Genomic DNA, 21,600 nt, shown 5'->3' on the forward strand with positions numbered 1-21,600 from the left:
AATGAATACATGATCTCTCTCTCTCTCTCTCTCACACACACACACTACAAGGGTTCTCAACCCTAATTGTCATAACCTAAAAACTATGCAAAAGTGAAAGAGAAAAGAGAGTGAGAAATGTAGTGAACATATTCTCCAAGAAAATTGAAATTGAAATTTTATTTATTTTAGATAAAATAACCTGTTATAACAAAATTGATAATTGAGAAATTTAGCATCGATCAATGAAATTTACTGAAGGCAATGAGCTTCTTAACACTATTCCGGCCATGTTTGTAAATGTACACTTCAGCCGCATAATGACCAGCAACACCACCATGGTCTTTCGCAGTCAAAGCAAGCTTATAGTTTATTCCCTTAACAACTTGATACATAGCAGCCTTCACAGCAACAAAATGGAGATTATCCTTTGCCTCCTTGTTATGTTCATTTACTGCGAAACTTCCAACGTTTCGAATTTGTGAATCGGTCACATTCTTAAACGGAAGCCAGCCACCGCCGGTAGTTGTTGGCTTAGTAACAACAGCAGAAGCTCCATTAAAGAGAAGACATGAGAGAGAAACAAAGAAAACAAGCAGAAGAATGGATGACTGGGCTTTCTCCATTTTCTCTTTAAGTTTCATATACTTAGAGAGATGACTTGGGTTGTTTTCAGTGGAAGCTCCACTGTGAATGGTTTATAAATGTTCTATCAATTCCCATTAGTGGAAGGACAATGAATGATTTTGATTTTCTAACATCTGGTTTACTCTTGGTTTGATTGATTTACAGTTGTTTTCCTTACACAGACTAGAATCTCAATAATCTGAATCTCTTTTAAAAGGAAAATAGTTGTTTAAATTTTTAAATATGGAAGGAAATCACTCACTAATGGAGTTTGTGAATTACCAAAGAATGATAGCCATCTTTTTTAATGATGGGATGAATATCCTTTCAGTATCAAGAAGGATAAGGATTGGATACATATGAATCATAACCCAATCCAAGAAAATCTTATAAGATTTGCATAATTAAACTTATTTAGCTTGATATAAGGATTGGATACATATGAATCATAACCCAATCCAAGAAAATCTTATAAGATTTGCATAATTAAACTTATTTAGCTTGATATAAAGTTTTACTAACAGTAACCAACCATGCATGCTTGTACGTCAAAGAGACTTCTTATGTGAAATCAAAAGACTTCTACATTTCTCAAGACGTGTATCATGAGGCCACTATTACCCTGTTGCCGGCCCTGGCACCACTATCACCACTGTATCCCAAAAAAATATAGAGAATTTATTCTTAGACATTGAACTACCAAATGGATTTCTTATTCTTAAAATATTTCAAATTGGTGCAATTAAAATAATTTTAATTTTTTAACAAAAATCTATTTGATGATTATTTCATGACAAGGGTCATTTTGCACATCCCATCTTTTCGGAGTAGGGGCACTCCCAAAAGAGAAGTGCCCCCCACCTTTGGCATTTCCATAAGCAGGAAGGCACAACCCAACACAACTCGGGATGGGCTCGTTATGGGCCTTAGTGTGCTCCACCCTAGTGGGTCCCAGCTGTTGGGCACTCCTCCCCTTAAGACGTTGCTTCCTTTATCAGATTGAGATCCTTTACAATTCTTTGATCATGCAATTAGTTGCACTTCTACCTGCAAAAAGCGATCTGTGGCGCTACTGACTTGAACGGCTCTGATTGAGAGAGAGAAGGCACTCCAAGAGGGGGGATCTGGTACAACAAATCACAGAGGATGTACCACTCCATTAGGACATTGTCATTGAGAACACTGTGGATTTACCTCCACCTCAGCTGGAAGTACATGGTAGACCCCTGAGAGTGAGGAGGCCTGTTCTTTTGGATGATTACATAGTATATCCGCAAGAGTCTGAGTTTGAAATTGGAATCAAATTTATGATTTCCATTAGTGACTCATGTATATTATGATGATATTGTTATTTCACAAATTACCACTGGTAATGATCCTGTGGAACAAAAAATTACAGAGGATGTACCACTCCATGAGGATGTTGTCACTGAGAACACTGTGGACTTACCTCCATCTCAGCCGAAAGTACAAGTTAGACCTCTGAGAGTGAGGAGGTCTCCTATTTCGGATGACTACATAGTATATCTCCAAAAGTCTAAGTTTGATATTGGAATCAAGGATGACCCCTTATCACAAGTTATGAACGGTAATGATTCTAATAAATGGGTAGATGCCATGAAAGATGAGATGAAATCCATAGGGATGATAAAGTCTAAGAGCTCGTTGAAGTATCTTCAAGATCCAAAGCGATTGGTTGTAAATGGGTATTTAAGACTAAGCATGACTCGAAGGGTAATGTTGAAAGGGCATAAAGCCAAATTATTCATGAGAGGTTTCACTCAGAAGGAATGCATTGATTACCATGCGACCTTCTCTCTTATTTATAAGAAGTACTCACTTAGGATCATCTTAGCACTAGTGGTTCATTATGACCTAGAGCTACATTAGATAGATGTGAAGACGACATTTTTAAACATGAATTTAGAGGAAGAAGTATACATGAATCAACCAAAAAGGGTTTAATGTATAAGGAAAAGAAATTCTAATATGCAAATTAAATAAATTAATATATGGACTTAAACAAGCTTCTAGACAGTGGTATTTAAAGTTCAACAACATCATCATGTATTTCGGATTTGTAGAGAATACTTTTGACAGGTGTATATATCTAAAAGTCAATGGGAGCAAGTTTATATTTCTGGTCCTATATGCCAGAATGATCTTGGTTTGTTAAAAAATATAAAAAAATTCCTCACCAAGAACTTTGAAATGAAAGATATGGGCTTGGCATCTTTTATTATCAGCATCCAGATATTTTGAGATAGATCTCGCCTGCTGTTTGAGTTATCACAGAGTGCTACATTGATAAAGTTCTTTAGAGATATGGTATAAAAACTTGCTGACCTAGTGTTGCTTCCATGATTAAGGGTGATAATCCAATTTGAACCAATGTCCATAGAATGATCTAGAGTGAGAACGAATGAAAGACATTCCCTATTCTTTAGCTATGGAAAGTCTTATGTATCCCATTACTTATATATGTTCAGATATTAGCTTTGCAGTTGGGATGTTAAGCAGATACGTCTGTAATCCTAGTATAGATAACTGGTTGGCCGCCAAGAAGGTGATGTGTTATTTACATGGAGTGAAAGAATATATGCTTACTTACAAAGCAATTGATCAATTGGTAGTGAGAGGTTATTTCGACTCTGATTTTGCCGATTGCCTTGACAATAGAAAGCCTACATCTAATTATGTCTTACGATTAGCTGGTGGGGCAATTTCTTGGAAGTCGAAGAACAGGCTTATGTCTCCACTTCCACCATAGAAACGGAGTTCATGGCATGCTTTGAGGCCACATCAATGGCGATTTGGTTACGGAATTATATCTCAATGTTTCGGGTTGTTGACTCCATCATGAAGCCGATGAGAATTATTGTGACAGTCGCTGCTGTGTACTACTCCAAGAATGACAAGCATTCTAACAAAGCTAAGCATATCGAAGTGAAGTACAACTTTGTGAAGAAAGTTGTTCATGAACATAAGGTGTTGGTATCTCATATAAATACAAGTCTGATGATTACAGATCCGCTGGCCAAGGCAATGTCGCCTATGCTCTTCATAGATCTTGTATCTGACAGGGTCTTACTAGGGTTTGATGTAATGGTCACATTTTGTTATAAACACCCTCTATTATTTTATAAGATTATGTTTATGATTGTTCCTGAGCATTTCTCATTTTTATCTTTGTGTATACAATTATTGCGATATGAATGAAATATTATTGTTTAAACCGTTTATTATTTATATCTCTGCTTAACAATCGATTTGGGTGGAATTGTTGATATTGTGATTAAGGAAGGGAGTGTGTTAACTGATAAATAACGCATAACCATCATAGTACTTATCAATGGTTCATGCATTCAAGGTATTACATAATGCAGCCAATGGATGGGGTGTTTTTTACTATTGGAATCCAAGAATTGTCGCTTCTTAGACAAACAAATATTTTAACTTGTTTTTCATAAATAAAACTTTAGTTGTTGTGAATTGATCATATAGTCCTAGTGAGAGATTGTAGAATTTCATACTTGATTTGCCCCATGACCAATGGAAACCAATTATTTGATTAGAAATATCTTTGATTCTATTAAAGATTCTCACCATATCAGTTTGTCTGCAAATATGAAAGATTTGTTCTCTGATTGATTGACCTACTTTAATGAGAGATGGACATTATGCTATGAAAAGATATTAAGTTCTCCCTATAGTTACGTATTAATCTTACTGTATTAATCTTACCATTAGAGAACTGCATTGAGAAAATACTAAAGGGATAAACCTATTTCCATTGAAGAAGAAAAAGATTGTTCTTTCATACAAGGATAGCATCAATGAATACGTCAAACTCCTATGGCTATAATACGTCATTGGGGATGACCGATATGTAATTTTTCCTTCTTAAATTAAAATGATTCATAGTGTATTGACAAGATCACTATTATGATTTAAGAATTATGATGTTTTAAAAACCGTGAATTAGTAGTACAAATATATACAGTAAAAAATGTAAAAACAATGAATGCATAACCCTTAAAGTGGAGGATTTAAGTTCAGACAAACAAAAAGGGAAGTTTCAAATGATCCACTTAGCCTCCTAGGGTTCCCAAAAGAGTTCCCTAAAGATATACATTTCGAGCTCATTGAAACTTTGTTTTATTATTCGCATTTTTGTTTTTCCACTTAAGTATCCACTTATCATTCCTCCAATCCCACACCCCCACAACGCTTTTCAATTGGGCGTCTTAGCAACTTATGCTCTATGTTCAAAAGAACATTTTTTTTGTTTTTTCTGAATACATATGACATAACATGTAACATCTGGTCTGTTGTGTTCTCTAAGCAAGAGGTTTCTCAAATAACATAACCGCTTATTAACCTCACTCCTAATTTTATCATAGGGTGAAGGTTCTCTAAGCAAGCAGTTTAGGAGACTGCATCAATGAGGTGCTACAATGCGTATCAAATATTGAAAAGCAGCAAGATCATTTCATGTGAAGAAAATAGAGATAGACACAGAGATGCTAGCATACACTGCAACCCACCCAGTGGCACAGAGAACACCAGAACCCGAGTCCCCAACATGATCAAGGTTCCTCATGGTTCAGAAAGTACAACTGAGGTACCTAGAGTATGGAGAATCTACAATCAAGCTCCCCCTATCCACTGACGTTGATCTTTGATCTATGATCTTTGATCCGACTCAATATGTTCTCATGACTTCTACATTTATCTGATATGTTTAATTAGTTAGAAGTTATGTGACCATATCACATGATTTGGACAAACGTTAGTCTAACAAAGGGTTCATAACCATACTTCCCACAAACATTTTTGGGGAAGGGGAGGGGGGGGCAACCGAAGTGTCTGAAACTTGAGGAAAACCTTGCTTGTAGTTTCACTAAATGTTGGGGACCCAGTTGTAATTTACCCTGAGGATCTGCATTATTCAACTTCTCTTTTCAAAATAATGTAGTTGCGCAGCAGTTTGGTGAGTACTCACTCTACCAAAAATAAAATAAAATAAAAAAAAAAAACAGCAATTTGGTGAGGGTCACAATAATTGATGACATTATTTCAAGAACCACAAATAACACCAATCACCTTCCCAAATTGGAGAATGAAATAATTAAACATATCTATACCCCAAAAAAAAAAAAAAAATAGAGAAAACAGAGCCAGTAAATAAAAATATTGGCCTATTGACATCTGAATATAGCAAAATGCCACCTCATGCAACATAAATAGCAAATTTTGGCATTTATCCTGTACATCTGAAAAACTACAGTTTCAATGAAACGATGCAGGCTGCCCAAATCCCAAGCAGAAGCAGAAACCTTTAGACATTAATCAAGACATCTGCCTCATTTGAGAAGTCAATTATACATTAAAAGCTAGAGTATGGAGCAATAAAGCTCCACAAATATCATAAACAACAAAATTTGGTATCTTCAATACCTGTACAGCATGAAACTAAAATCTCGAACTGATGGTAAATTCCTATCCTGAAATCCTGTTTCACCACCTACAAAAGCAAGAAATTCTTTCAAATGAAAAAAAGTAAATAAGAAATGAGCACAAAAATGAAGTCACAGTGAACTAAACTTTAGCAAACCAAAATAAATATACTTTTAACCCATTGAATTACATACTACGGATTTCCAACAACAAAGTTACAGCATTTACGGGATGCAATTTACATTAAAAACATGGACGAATTCAAGTTCAGCGTATGACATACATATATGTGGCTTGCTTATCATTCTCTCTCAACACAAAAAGGTCAGGTCCTATACATTTCAAAATGATACATATATGTGGCTTGCTTATCATTCTCTCTCAACAAAAAAAGGTCAGGTCCTATCCATTTCAAAATGAAAAATGCTGTTCTTTTTAAGTTTTTGAACAACCGATGGAGGCAAAAACGTGAGATTAGTTCCCCCCCTTCCCCCCTCATTTTCCTCCTATTCCACTCATTATCCATCATTTCAGTAAACCAAAAACCCACCCCACCCCAAAAAAGTCTGTCCGCTTAATAACGGCGGGAATCAACCACAGCCATTGTTCACATGCAGACAGCACCTTTACCATGACTACAAATATCCATTTGTGTCGAAGTCACTACAGTACAATCTTCATGCTTCAGAATCCATCACACAGACCCAGAGGACAAAAGAAATAGACCAATCATTGGCTGCACCCTGCAATCCAAAGGGTTGAACTTCAGTTTCCATCCATGCAAATGAGATGTCATCATCTTATGAAGATGCTGCTTTTCCTTCTGCCACAAATGCCAGTCGGGAGTTTCTCCAAACGAAGAGAACGAAAGATAAAAAAAAGATAAGGTTACCTTGAGTGAAACAATTTTTTGTACATTTTTGAGAAAAAAAAAAAGCAATTTTATAACCCTCTTCGGAATGAGGACAACACTAGACTCTTTACATATTTGCAGGGTGCATCACCTAACAAAAGAACTCCGTCCAAACCAGTTCTGTGTAGCAGTTTAGGTGGCAACACCATCCTCTGGTAAGGTGGCAATATTCAGCCAAAAGAATTTGCCACATGGAAAAGAATCATTCTATAGCTAATTTAAAACCAAAAACAAATGAAATAATTTTTTTTTTTTTGGGGAAGGGGTATCACAGCTTTAATGCCTGGCATCACGAAGGAAAGAACTGTCACACAGCTGATGTGGAACCTCACAATGTACCTGTCGGATGCAAAGCCAAATCCAAAATGAAGATATTTAGGTAAGCCGCCTACTAAACTCTTTCATTAATGCCAGACAATGCAAACCTCAGCCATTGGCCAAACTCCGAAAGAGCTTCAGCAATCAGCCGATATAAAACAAAGAATTGGTTGTACAGAGTTTACCATCTCTATCTACTTTTACTATATTGTTTAGGTTTGTAAATAAGTCTCAGTATTAGCGCTAGATGAGCAGGTGTGTTTTTGTCCCTCTTTCCTATTTTCTGGTTGGTTATAACAGTTCTGTCCCTGGTTAACCTTTAGGTTATCATAAATATCAATGAAGTGTGAGTTACAATACACACGTTGTAACTCCCAACAGGTTACACATCTATCGCCTCTCTCTCTTTCTCCTCCGCCTCATTTTCTTTTTTCTAACATTTACATGGTATCAGAGCAAGATCCTTAGGTACTGCTGCAACTTTCCTAAATATCTTGTTCCCCTCTCTTTTAAGGCTTTAACCATTATTAGTTGATTCATTTCAGAGAATCCATGGGATGACTTTCGGTTTTGTTTGAATGGGTGCAGCACCCTATGTTGTTTTTTGGGATTATTCAGAGACTAGTTCATGTTACAAATTAAGAACTAGGTCTCTTCTTGGTGTTGGTTGATTTGTGAAGTAAAGAGTTCGGCTGGAGTTTCAGATTCAGAAGTGGACAACAAGTTTCAGGGTTTTGTCAGGGTTTTTTGACAAAATCGATTTTTGTCAGGATTTCACAGGTATTGATTTTTGGGTCTTTATGCTTCTCTATTTTCTGAGTATTTTGAAGAATGTCTGAACCACCGAAGAATGTTATCACTTAGGTTGTTTCTTCGTCCTCTAATCGTATTACTGAGAAAATGTTAGAAGGGAATACCAACTTTCAACAATGGAAAAAGACTGTTAAGTTGGTGTTGACTGGTCGTGGTCACCATTATCACTTGACAAAGACACAACCAGCTGCAGATACATCACAGGAAACGACTGATGCAAGGATATTGGGACAGATGCTGAATTCTATGGATAATCAAATTGTTGACTTGGTCACCCATATTAATGCGGTTAAGGAGCTATGGGAATACCTGAATGTTCTGTACTCTGGACAGAACCTTTACTGTATATATGATTTATCTCAGGAGTTCTATAGGGCGGATCGAAAGTGCCACTCTTTGACTCAGTATTTTGCCGACTTTAAGAGGATGTATGAGGAACTGAATTCCCTACTTCCAATTACTTCTAATGTGGAACATACGCAAAATCAGCAAAAGCAGCTTGCTGTCATGGGCTTTTTGGGTGGTCTTGGGAATGATTTTGATTTCGTTCGCTCTCAAATTCTAGGTGGTGATAAAGTAGCCAAACTTTTGGACACTTTTTCACGAGTATCTCGTGAGAATCCACGATTCCACGTAATTCTATCCCTGTTGATACTTCAGACCTAGCTTCTTTTACACCTAACCCTGAGCCCAATAGTGGGACAGGTGGTGGTGCTGGTCGTGGTCGTGGTCGTGGTCGTGGTCGTGGTCGTGGTCATGGTCGTGGTCGTGGGGCTGATTCTACTAAAACCCACAACTCTGGCACTCAGAATAATTCAGAGACTTATGGTTCGGTGAAGACTTGTCGCCATTGTGGTCGCCCAGGACACATCCAACGCTTTTGTTGGAAGCTTCATGGCAAACCACCTCAACAACAGACTGCCAATTTTGCCACTACTGCTAATTCTGCTGTTGCATCCTCTTCACAAATGATGAGGAGTATGCACGCCTCACTCAGTTTCAGATTTCTTTGTGATCCCAGCCATCTATTGCTACATTTGTTTAGACAGGTAATGCCACTGCATGTCTTTCAACTGCTTCCCACCCCTGGATCATTGATTCAGGTGCATCGGACCATATGACTGAAAATGGGGTTTCAAGTAACTTACTTCTTTTCATACATCGTCTTCTAATGTAACCTTAGCTAACGGTTCTTTAGCCAAGGTTACTGGTATAGGCATTGTTCATGCCACTTATTTGTCCTTATCTTCTGTTCTCTATCTACCTGGATTTCCTTTTAACCTCCTGTCTGTTAATAAGTTCGTTAAAACTCATAATTGTTCTGTAACCTTTTTCTCCAATTCTTGTGTCTTTCAATACCTTACGACGAAGAGGACAATTGGTAGAGGTTGTGAATTGGGGGGGCTGTATCTACTTGAGTACTCTTCATCTGTGGCGTGTTCGAGCATAGCATCACCTCACCAAATTGATTGTCGTTTGGATCATCCTTCACTAGATAGTTTGAGGCGTTTGGATTCTCAGTTTCTGTCTATTTCTAGTTTAAATTGTGAGTCATGTCAATTTGGGAAACTGCATCATGCAAGCTTTCCCTTAGGGTCAATAAACGATCTGACCAACCTTTCCCTCTAGTTCATTCAGCTGTTTGGGGTCCTTATCCAATTGTTTTTAAGTTGGGATTTCGTTATTTTGTTCCATTTTGTTGATGACCATTCCAGAGTTACCTGGATTTACGTAATGAAAAATCGTTCTGACTTGGTTTCTATTTTTTGTGCATTTGTGTATGAGATTCAGAATCAATTTAATACTACTTTGTGCATCCTTAGTAGTGATAATGCCAAGTGTTGGAGTATATGAGAGCATGTATCTCTTATAAAACTGATGGTCGATATCCCCATGAAATGCTGGAAATAGACTGCTGTGGGATATGGGCCACATGTGGACCAGCTTCGGAGCCCCAATTGAGAACTTCGACTACAACCCCCCCTCCTTTTTTCCCTGAGAAGAAAATCCTGGTTAGACCTTCTGTTAAGACAAGTCAAAATTTTTCCTCTTCCAGCAGGGTTCAAGTAGAAAGGATGAACAGTTATCTAGATTTTATTAAATCAATAAAACTTCTGATATAGACTATAGTACCAAATATATAATTGGATTGGTTTTCAATGATCTTAATTTGAAAGCTGTCCTCTTATAAGACACAATAACAGTAGGTTTAACAATGGTTCCAGTAGCACAGTAACAAAAAGCCACCCAAATACTAGGCTACTGACATAGTTTTTGTTACACAAAACACTTGAAGACTTGAGAGTTGAGACACTACTAGAGTTATTCTGTCACAGAATACAAGGCAGCATACAGACTATACTGTCAGCAGCACTGGAAGTGAGTAAAACTCAGAAATAGCAACTAAGCTTCTTTGATGGAGATGAACTTCGAGTCAAGTGAAGGATCTTATGAGTAGACTGACTCCTCAAAATTACAGCCAAAAGTGATTATTTATAACAAGGTCTCAAAATTAGTATGTGAAGTTCAAAATAGTAACCCACAAACAATTAGACAATCCAGCCTTCGGATCAGGCTTAAACTACTAATGAAGGAAGGTCTCAAGGAGGTTATCACACTGGCAAAAGCTTGGCTGAAGTTATTGGCCTGATCAGGAGTTTCAAGGCCTCGAAGTTACACTGCAGAAATCACCACAAACGTTGAGCCACAGTGTTGAGGATGACTCTCCAAGTTTCTGCTTAAGTTGTAACTCTATAGGATAGGCTTTATGAAGAACACCAGCAACACAGCAACGGCAACTTGCCTTCGGATGCCCCTCAGATGCTTGATAAATGCAAGACAATCACATAGAAACAAGCACTAGATGGACAAAGAGAAGAGGAAGAAGATTGGGGGGGAAGGAAATGACCAAGGCCTCTCACCTATGGCCTTGGTCAGTCTCTCACCTCACTGTTTCACACAGCACTTTGGTAAAACCATAGCTTAATCAACTTTCATTAAATCATGGGGATGGACACTCAATGGTCCAACACATATGGAATGGTGGAGGCCACATAAAAAAGGAATAACAACTATTAGAAAGTCCCCTACAAGGAAAACTGGGACTTATAGAGCAAGCAATATAAAATCCTAGCTATTAGATCAAGTTAGTATCTAATAACTAAGATTACAAAACAAGAATCACTAAAGCAAACCCCAAGATCTGGTCTTAGGTGAACCAGAAAACACCCAGCACAAGGCTGGTTAGGGCCATCAGCCCAATGGACCTGGTTCACTTTAAGAGATATGGACCTGGTACCTTAGGTTCCTGCGGCTGTATTTCTTGCCCAGTAACCTGTCTACATCAGCTCCCCTGGCTTAGGAACATTCAACTCCAACGAATGTAAGAATGACATGTTGCCCTCGTATAGATCCGGATTAAGGGATCGGAAATCATCGGTGTGGATCCACATGCAGTCAAATTGAGGACATCTTTTTTTATTTTACCAGAAAATAGTAGTAGCTGCCGCCACCCTATGTTGTAATGAACTTATTATCAAGAACATCTTCAATCTCACCTGCGACTGGGGACGCAAACTGGGGAAACCGCAGAGCCTGCTTAGTCACCCTCATCCGTGTGATGTCCCACGTAAAGATGTAAAGAGTAAGATCATCCATATTAAAAACATTGCCAATCTTCATGTTCGGTGATAGCACTAACATGTAAGCGTTAGGTCCAATCCGTTCCAGTTCTTTGAACGGACCCATTTTTTTAGGGTGCAATTTGTGACTAGCACCTGAAGTGAACCATTCTAGAGCAACACACAAACCATAACTAAATATCTTGGTTGGAACTCTAGGAATCAACAAGGTCAGTCAGTGGCTGCATTGTATGCATTATTAATTATTACTAATGGCTATGTGGTGACGAACATCTACATGAACCTATGCAATAGGTCTAATAAAATCATCCACCTCAACGCTCACATGATGGGGCAACGATACCAAGTCAACAGGTCTAGGCTGAAGACCAAGCACAATCTCAAATGGTGAGCACCCTATGGTACGATTAACGAAGTTATCATAGGCAAACTCTGCAAACTCAAGGATCAAAGTGATGCAGATGCACAATGGATTTAGAAAAAAAAAAAAAAAAAAAAAAAAAAAAAAAAATCTTTTTGATTTGATTTTCTATTGTTTTAGAAATAATTTCTTTTTAAATTAGCTAGCTTCTAATTTTAGAATAGTTTCCATTTTCAAGTAGTTTCCATTAATTGTTTGATTTTTCCTTTATATTAGTCATGTAATAGAGAAGAACTCAGTTTTATATTTGAAATTTTAATTTGAAATTGGATGTTTACTTGGCTGAAGCTTTGGCTGCCGTGACTCTCTCATTTCTTATTTTTTTCTCCTTTCTTCCCTTTCTATTTTCTTCTTCTACTTTTCTCTTCCTTTTCTGGTTTGTATTCTTTTCTCTGTTTCTGGGCAGTAGTTGCAGTCCCAAACAAAGGGATCGATCTCCCTCATTCTTGATCTGCTTGGATTGAGATTTTGGTGAAGGGTTCTCCTTCCCTAGGCGACCCTAGCCCTAGAATCTCGTCTCCAGAAGGTCGTTCTATCAAGAGGTTCAAGACCAAGTTCAGATCTGGTTCCCTATTACCGCCAGATCTGAGTTGCAGGGACAATACAGCTCCTATTACTTCTTGTTTGAAGTGTTTATTTGTCGGAGTCAAGAGACCCTAAGGTTGGCAGCCTTCATTTCGAAGTTCAGGTCAAACCAAGCTCCATCGAAGGAGTCCGATCGATCGGAGTTTTTTTTTCTGTTCCGCTAGTTTCTGGTTCTCACGATAAGAAGAAGAAGAAACAGGTTTTTTTTTTTTCTTTTGTTTTAAAAGAGTTTATTCCCTGTTATTACATGAAAGCCCCTGTCCTGAAATTGTGTTCTATTATTCCTCCCCCTCATTTTAACAATTACACATTACCCCTCCTCTTCTACTTTTATATTTCAGTTTGACCCTACTCTTTATTTTCCTCTCTCTTAAGCTCTTAAAATTGTTTCTGAAATTACAAGAATACCCCTCAATCATTACATTGAGCTTCTTAGTCATTCTGGTGGGCCCTAAGTGATCCAATTCCTGATTTTGGGAACCCGGATCCGCATCACAAAGGCCACGTCTTCTCATTATCAATATTAAGACAGCGTACGAGGTTGCCGTGTCTTTGATTCACTGCTTCCATTTGGCCATCCGTCTAAGGGTGCAACACCATGAAAAAACTTCAGCTTTGTGTTAGTCCTCATCCACAAGGCCTTCCATTCCATGAACTTAACATCATGATCAGACACAATGGACTCTGGCAGTCCACATAGTCATACAACCTTTTTTGAAGAATAATTCAGCTATATGGCTTGCATCAAAGGTCTTGCAACAAGATATGAAGTGGGCCATTTTAGAGAACCTATCCACCACCACAAAAATGGAATTTTTCCCCTCTCGTGTCACTGGTAAGCCAAGAACTAAGTCCATATTGATGTGTAGCCATAGGGAGTGAGGTACGGATAGAAGTGATAATAGACTCGTGTTCTGCTTTTCTTCCTTGGCGAGTCAAGGTATGGCACCTCTGGATAACATGTTGCATGTCTCTCTAAATGTGTGGCCAATAGTACAAACCAACCAGTTGTGATAAGGTTTTGTCAATGCCAAGGTGTCTCCCTTTGAGAACATGCTTTTCTCAGATGTTCTTAGCGTTTATCCTTCGCCTTACTATATATCACGATGTAATCGAAGTATACTCCAAGGATCTTTCCTATAAACGGTTGGAGCACTTAAGTCATCACCCGCATAAATGTACTCGGAGCATTGATAATACCAAAAGGCATGGCCTTCCACTCGTACAGTCCGTCCTTAGTCTTCAATATCATCTTTCATTCATCTCCAGGACGGATTCATATCCAATACGGTCAAATAATTATCTACAAGCCATGAACGACTAAGAGTTGTAGGGGTAGGTTAGTATTTTATTCAGCAATGGTTAGTTGTTTAGTTTTTTAATTATTGATAAGTTATTGTGTCAAGGAGTAGTGGGGTGATTATCTATTGTGTGTAAAGGTGTGGGCAGAAAGGAGTGTGGTGTAACGACTGCTACGTCAACCCTATTTATTAACAAAAGTAAAGGAATGAAGATATATGTTGAAATCCAAAATTATATCAAACGAGATGATGTAGGCTTCCTCACCCCAAGCCAGACATCAGGCTTCATCTATAAAGCCAAACAACCCTACTTTCTCTCCTTTGCTTTTATCTCCCTCTATATTTTCTCTTTTAATATTTATTTCACATTTTCCCACTATTTTCTCTCATCTCCCCTTGCATGCAAGTAACAGTATCCACTCTTTAGATCAATTTTAGAGAAGATCGTAGCACCGTTCAGCATATGTAATATATCGTCAAGTCTAGGAATTGGAAACCTATACTTAAAAGGTTTGTTCATGACTCGGATTTCAATGCACATGCCCCATGAATCATCTGTCTTTCGAGTAAGCACTGCTAGAAAAGCACATGGGCTCATGCTCTCTACCATAAATCCCTTCATCAGTACATCACTATTTGTCTCTTGAGCTCGCCACACTCAGTAGGGCTGAGTCATTATATGGGCAGATTCGGCAAAACCGATCCCGACACTAGACTGATCGCATAGGCTGCAACAGCAGTAGAATCTTCAAAGTCAATAGATGGATGATCAGAAGTTAGATGTTTTATCTTCCCTTTTGAATGTATGTAAACTTTGACAGCTTGAGACCATTAAAGGTAGTTGGATCCACCATTAAGTTTAATGGTAGTAATATGAAGATGAACAACTGGAGGCTTAGGATCACCCATGATGCTTACAATCAGCAACCAAATGATAGTAAAAGCACAACCAGATATTTGGACCACAATCCAAAGAACTCAACCAGCAGTAGCAAGTAGTAGCAATACTCACAAAACAGCACCTTAAAAACCCAGAATCAGTGATAATGATGCAAGGACAGAACTGCAACTCTTGTATAGAGTAATAAAACCCTAAGAGGGTTTTCAGATCTTTGGACAGATGAGGAATTACACCAGAAATCGATGAGGCTGAAAACCTCCCAAAAACAGAGTACTGCCAGTGAAGAATGGGACAAAAATAACAGCAGCAAATCAAAGACTATGATCAGCCTAATAACAGGGATCTGATTGGAGGGAAAGCATCTCCATGGCCAGCCCCATTTAGCTGAGATTTTCCTAACTTGTTGGTGCTGGGCTTCTTCCCTTTTACTTTCATTTTACTTGCATTTCTCTTACTTTCATTTATCCTATTTTGTTTTTGCAAGGATCCATGTAGCAACCCCATTAAGTTGGGAGGCTGAGATTGTTATTGTTTGTAACACAATCTATCAAGGAGGTCAGCAGTGGTCTAATGAGATTGAATCAAACTCCTTTTCCACTACCAAATGATTGAGGGAGAGTCCATTATAATGATCCCACCCCCCCCCAAAAAAAAAAAAAAGAAAAAAGAATTGTGCGTGAAGACTGGCTCAGATCATCAGTTGGATCACTTCCATAATCTCCAGAACAAGCATCCCCTCAGCAGCTGGGCATCTTATTTGCTAGTTCAGCAGCTGGCTATAAAGATGTTTAAGGGTTTGACAGAACACTCAAGCAAAGTAAACTAATTCATTAGCACATAAGAAACTCAGTAGGGAAAAGTGAGAACCAAAAAATGCTGCTTCAGCATAATGACAAGCTTGGGAGACATTTGAAAGAAAATTCAAGATAAGCACAGCAAACCAAATCACATACCACAGTAGAAACATGGTAGAGATTCAAGAGAGAGCATTAAAATAGAAATATATCAGTATAAGACTATAATTCACAAACAACAAAAAAGTCAGCAAAGAATCTCAACCTTAATTTGAAGATTATGTCGAACAGCAACACGTTTGTCCTCGTTTTTTTATTTCTAAACCACTAGCCAAAGTAGTCTCGGCAGTTTGAAGACCCGCATAAGCACTTTTTTGTCCTGTGCTGGTTTCCACTTGTACCATAATCATATAACAACTCTGTCAGGGGACGAATGTGTTTGATTGCATAAAATGCAATATGCAGATATGATCCATCATTGTGTTCATGTAGGACTGGGAGCCAAAAGACATTTGGGGAGCAACCATGGTTCATAAAGCGAGCTACATTCCCAACATTCTTTGCATTTATGATGATGGGCAAAGGCGCTTTGTATTCCTTGTTCATATCAACTTCTTTTTCTTCACCTAGTAACTCAGGTATGTAATTAAAATCAGCAGGCTGTTCAACAGTGCAGGTAGCATCAAAAGTATAATCATTATCCTCGAGTTCATCATTAACCTCCTCTATCTTAATCTTTTCTACGACTTCCCCAGCAAATTCACAAATAAAACCGCCTGCGCGGATTGGATCCCAGGACCGCAGACCCCAGCCTCTGTCTTTGGTCTTAAACACTTCCAGCCGCACTTTCAAACCACTTTGGGATGCTCGGTTGAAACAGTGAGGCTGACATTGGCAGGAAGGACCACATTCATGAATTACAGGCTTGCAACTGACAACAACCCTATTGGCAATATATGGTATATCACCCCCATTTTTTTTAATGCAAGAACAATTCTGATTACCAGGTGAGCATACACCTTTGCAGTTGCAGCCAAATGAACATTCACCCAAGTTGACTGGTTTTGCATTCTTGAGACCAGGGAAATATGAGAAATAAGCAGGTCCTTTCTCATCATCAACATCATTTACAAGAGAAACAGGTAAATTTTCTACCCCTGATGTTAAGTCTGGCAGAATAAGCCCCCGCCTAGATGTGATACCTTCCTTCCACACTTGGATTGATTTCCAAATAGCAAATCCAGCAGCCTGTCCTGGTTCTCTTATCAATTTGTACTTGAAAACGTTGCCACCTGACTTCCCTTTATCCATCCACGACTCTTGAATTTTATACAGACCATCATAGATGTAGACCTTCCCTGTTGGATTACCTACATCCTTCATTCCACGAATGACTCTTACCTCATTACCCCGACGCAAGCTTTTCTCCAAAGCAAGGTTGCCCCTTTCAAGCTTCTGATCGACCACTTGTTTATTTTTCCTATTTATATTTCCACCCTGGCCACTGTAAATCAAAACATCCCCATCATCCATGTCACCCTCATAACCTCCAGAAGAAACAATGCTTACAGCCACAGGCTCTTCTTCCTCGTTAAACCTAAGACTAGTATAGTCAATTCCAGCCATACTCGGAGCATGCAATCCTACCAAGCACATCTCCATCCTGAAAAAGAAAATATCACCGATTTCAACTCCAGGAACAGCTCCTACCCTCTTCCTTATGTTCGTTCTGAAACCATTGTTCATCATAATTGTGCCAGCTCTTAAATCAGCTCGTCTGGTCACTCCAGACACTGGATCTTTTGCATCTTCCACTTGGCAAATTCTACGCCTGAGCGCATCAAATCTCATAACAATAGTCCCAACTGATTCAGTATCAACACTAGATGCCAAGGATAACCTAACCTCCTCGCTGATCTTTACTCTTTTGTAGGACGACTTACCCTTCTGCCTCACCCCACTACTAGTGGCTTCAGCATCTGTATTAGTAGGGTGAGAAAGCTGTTGTGCAGCTTGCTTTAGGTTGTCACTACATCCATCTTCTGTCACCGATCGCACAGAATCACCCTTGATGTCACTTTCTTCTTCCACCTCCAGACCCACATCATGGCATTTGGAGTTCTTCCTCGATGACCCTGCATCACCATTGGCAGAATCTGAAAAGATGGACGGTATTGTAGGAAGCGATGTTCTATATGAAGGCATCTGTGCAGATGGAGTTTGCACAGGGTAGGGGGAAACAAAAGTACCTGCTTGATTGGTAGCTCCACCAGTGGTCTGAGGGTTTTGTTCAGGTGGCCTTTGATACTCTGGAGGGACATAGAATGGATAAAATGCAGTAAATCCCGGAGGATATGGACCAAATGGGGGCGCATAGACAAAGGGAGGACCTTGAGGAGGGTAGAATGATGGGAACCCTTGTGGAGATGGGAACCCTTGTGGAGATGGGAACACCGGAGCCAAACAACGCAAAGGCCTTACATCCAAGACTTTTGATTTATCAAAAGAACCTGGTGGAGGAACAGAGTCTGAACCCAAACCTCGTTCCATTGAGCCCCCCCCAAGATTGGAATAGCCAAAAAAAACTTCGAAGCGTCAAAAACCCACCAACTAAATAAGCTGATTTATCTCCTCCTCCACTGTATTTTAGATTCTACAATTGCTAAATAATATAATCTGATATCCATAATACAACAACAACAACAAAAATATGGCTACAGCTTCCACTTCTGATCTACGGATTAAAAATGCACGGCAGAAATGCTGCAAATCTGCATCCAAACAAAATTTATAAAAATAAATAGGATTAATCAAAACTACAGACAGATATGGCCCTTAAACACGCACTAAATTCAGCGATTCGAGCTGAAACTAGAGAAGATTTAAAGGAAAATCCCTAAAAATAGAAACTTCACATCTATCTATCCAGGAAGAAGCATCGTATGATAGCTAACCTTCTGAGCAATGTGAAGCCGAAGAGAAATCGACTATTTCCACGAAATATGTATCAGAGAAGATCGCCAAGCTTGAAAGACACCTTCTAACATCAACAGTTCTTAACGTCAGAGTACCCAAAAACGAGCAAGAGAGTACAGAAAGTATCCTACATGGAACGACTGAACCCTAGCTCGATTATTCGCTAACTTCAACTTTTATCTCTGTCTGTCTCTCTCTCTCTCTCGCTTTTCTGTGTTTCTGTTTCCTTTCCTCGATACTCAAGACATTTTTTTCTCTATTTTTTAAAAGCTTTAATGACATACGTCGGCTATTTTGGACAAGTGGATTTGAAATTCTAAACGATTTTCAACCGTTGGATGCTCTGTCGGAACCTGAGAAGTACGTTACTCATGAAACAGTATCGAATTATCAGATAGATGGTGGTACCGTGGTAGACTCTATTTTATTTGTGGGTGGGGTGAAGGATGGGCGAAATTTGGTTGCTACCTCATTACTAGCTAAGTCCCTGCTACAAGGGATCGTAATCAAAGAAATAGAATCTTGATAGGTATTTTTAAAAATATTAAATTTAGGCAAAAGTTTTTCTGGTCGGCAGACCAGCTAACCTTATAGCTGGTCGGGACTAATCTCACCCCTTCAAAAGGGATCTCTAAATCACAGTCGTTCGTTCCCCTTTCAAGCCCTCTCTCTCCCATCACCAAGCTTGATTGTCGGCAGCCTAAGGCCCTAAGGCCCTAAGGCTTCTCTCTGGTCAACTCTCAGAGATCTCGCATGGCGGTATCCTTGGATACCTCATCTCCTGCATGCAACAAGGTAACATACCCTTGATTTGCTGAAGCTCACCATGTCGATGGTATCTTCTCCTCTACCAAGCCCTTCCTCCGAGAAAACGCTATTGGAGTTCTCTATGCACCTGTGTTGATACCCTCCTGGAGAATCGAAAGCCAAATGGTCCGATGTACTCGCCCTAACCTGATTCTCGATCCTCAGGCACCCGATGTGAGAACTTCTGTTCTTGCTTTTCCCAATCACTGTTCCCCCAATTTCTTTTTCTTTGAGGATTTGACTCAATTACCTCTTCTCTTTTACAAGCACTTTACACCGCGGTGCTAGTTGACTTCTTCTCAATTTTGTATTTCAGTTTTCTTTCTCTTTCTTCTTTGTCTCTGATACAATCAGTTCAGGGAAAGAAGGAAATGGTAAATTATCAAAATTCAGAATAGTGGGTCAATAGGGATGAAGACAGTAGAAAAAGATGGGGGTAGCAATTTGATGCCTCAGATCATACGGATATATTCTTTATATTTGATTATCTCGGTTCAGGTTTTGGTAATTTATTGTTAGGATTTTTTCTCGGACCATAGATTTGAAGCTCTGTTGAAACTTGGAAGTAGTCCCTCCTTGAAACAATGAGGGTTTCACTCACCACGTTTCAAATCCGATTTACTGCTGCTGATGAGAGACGAACCAAGAGGGATAAATGAGGAAGGGAGAAGAAGAGAGAGGATCGAAGAAAGCAGAACAGTAAGAAAGAAGTGGGAGGAGGAAGAAATGATCGAGCAACGAGGGTTTCTTCACTCACCGTAATACGTATATCGTTCTGCTGTTATATTAATAATATAAATAAATCAACAATTAGGATTTGTTTGTTCAGATCCTACGGTCCAAAATATACCCCTCAAAAGATTCTTAAATGGAATGTCCGACCAGAAAACCCCAACCCTTAAATTTAAATATATTTTAAAAAATAAGTTATTCCATTCTCTTGACTAGAGGCGTGTATAACAAGAAGTTAGATAGCAGCGAAATTTTTTGGGTAAGTAGAGACGTAGACTGGACGAAATACTGTCCAAACTCCAAAGTGACACGCCTTTTTCGAGTACATGTCATAAACATCTAATTTCATCAAAAATAAATAAATAAAAAATTAAATAAACATCCAATTTCACCAAAAACATAAATAAATATCTAATTCCGTAAAACGAGTATATGATTTCGATACCCAAATCGATTACCTCCAAATTTAGCACGGATTCTCTGCCTAGTTGCATTGATCATCGAAAAAGTCACCGGCTGATCACTACACCCAATGCAGCTAGGCAAAGGATTTTATTTTTCAAGGGTGTGGGTTGCGTCGGACTTGTTAAAATTCTAATCCAATCCTAGGTCTTCAAAATTCAATTCAAATCCAATCCAATCCTATCAGGTTTATGTTTAGATTCAACCTTGATGTGTTCATATCAACCTAACCTGGAACTAATTGACCTTATCAAGATCTGGTTGGGCCAGGTTGGGCTGAGTTAGGTTGACCTTGGCTTCTACGATAATTGGATTAACCTTGAATGACCTATTTTTGCCATTTATATCTTAAACATAAAAAAAAATTATAGATAGGAGCCTCAAATTATAATATAAAAGTTTAAAGTTAAATTTTGGATCAAGTTGGGACGAGCTGAGGCGTCAACACGAGCTAGACCCAACCCTAACCCAAAGCTGGGGTTTGTCAACCCTGACCCACCCTCAATATCAAAAAACTTGGGCCAAGCCTTGTAGTTCTCAGGGCCAAACTTTCACCCCATCTCTAACTTCTCACTATTTTTCTCACATTTCTTTTGTTTTATTCTCTATTCCCTACTCTACCCTTCATTTTTATCATTCTGTTTCTTTAGTGATGGCAACAAGGGTGTTAATTCGGTATTCAACTACTTATACCAAACATCGATACCAAACCGTATCAAAAGAGATTTAATATAGTTTGGATATGATAAAATGGTTTTTTTTTTTAATGACATAGTACCAGTATTTAGGAAAAAAAATCGTTCATGCAGTATGTTCCTAATTGTACCAAATTGTAGAACCATACCAACTTACCAACTATATATACATAAA

The 21,600-nt window shown here is 38.7% G+C and overlaps 2 protein-coding genes across 3 annotated transcripts; both read right to left on the reverse strand.

Moving 5' to 3' along the window:
- Positions 1–221: 221 nt before the first annotated feature.
- Positions 222–605, reverse strand: LOC122084846 (cysteine proteinase inhibitor 1-like). The gene has a single exon (XM_042653272.1). The coding sequence runs from the start codon at positions 603–605 to the stop codon at positions 222–224; it is 384 nt and encodes a 127-aa protein (XP_042509206.1).
- Positions 606–5,790: 5,185 nt separating this feature from the next.
- Positions 5,791–18,957, reverse strand: LOC122084106 (histone-lysine N-methyltransferase, H3 lysine-9 specific SUVH1-like). Of its 2 annotated transcripts, XM_042652171.1 has the most exons (4): positions 18,708–18,957; positions 18,003–18,524; positions 16,019–17,888; positions 5,791–6,133 (listed from the first exon to the last, which is right to left on the reverse strand). In XM_042652171.1, the coding sequence occupies exons 2-3, from the start codon at positions 18,301–18,303 to the stop codon at positions 16,081–16,083; spliced, it is 2,109 nt and encodes a 702-aa protein (XP_042508105.1). In that variant the 5' UTR covers positions 18,304–18,524; positions 18,708–18,957; the 3' UTR covers positions 5,791–6,133; positions 16,019–16,080. The 2 variants fall into 2 exon arrangements, with proteins under 2 accessions (XP_042508105.1, XP_042508104.1); XM_042652170.1 differs by having other exon boundaries at positions 16,019–18,524.
- Positions 18,958–21,600: the final 2,643 nt, after the last annotated feature.

The sequence above is a fragment of the Macadamia integrifolia genome, chromosome 7 (assembly GCF_013358625.1).
Source record: "Macadamia integrifolia cultivar HAES 741 chromosome 7, SCU_Mint_v3, whole genome shotgun sequence".
Lineage (NCBI taxonomy): Eukaryota > Viridiplantae > Streptophyta > Magnoliopsida > Proteales > Proteaceae > Macadamia > Macadamia integrifolia.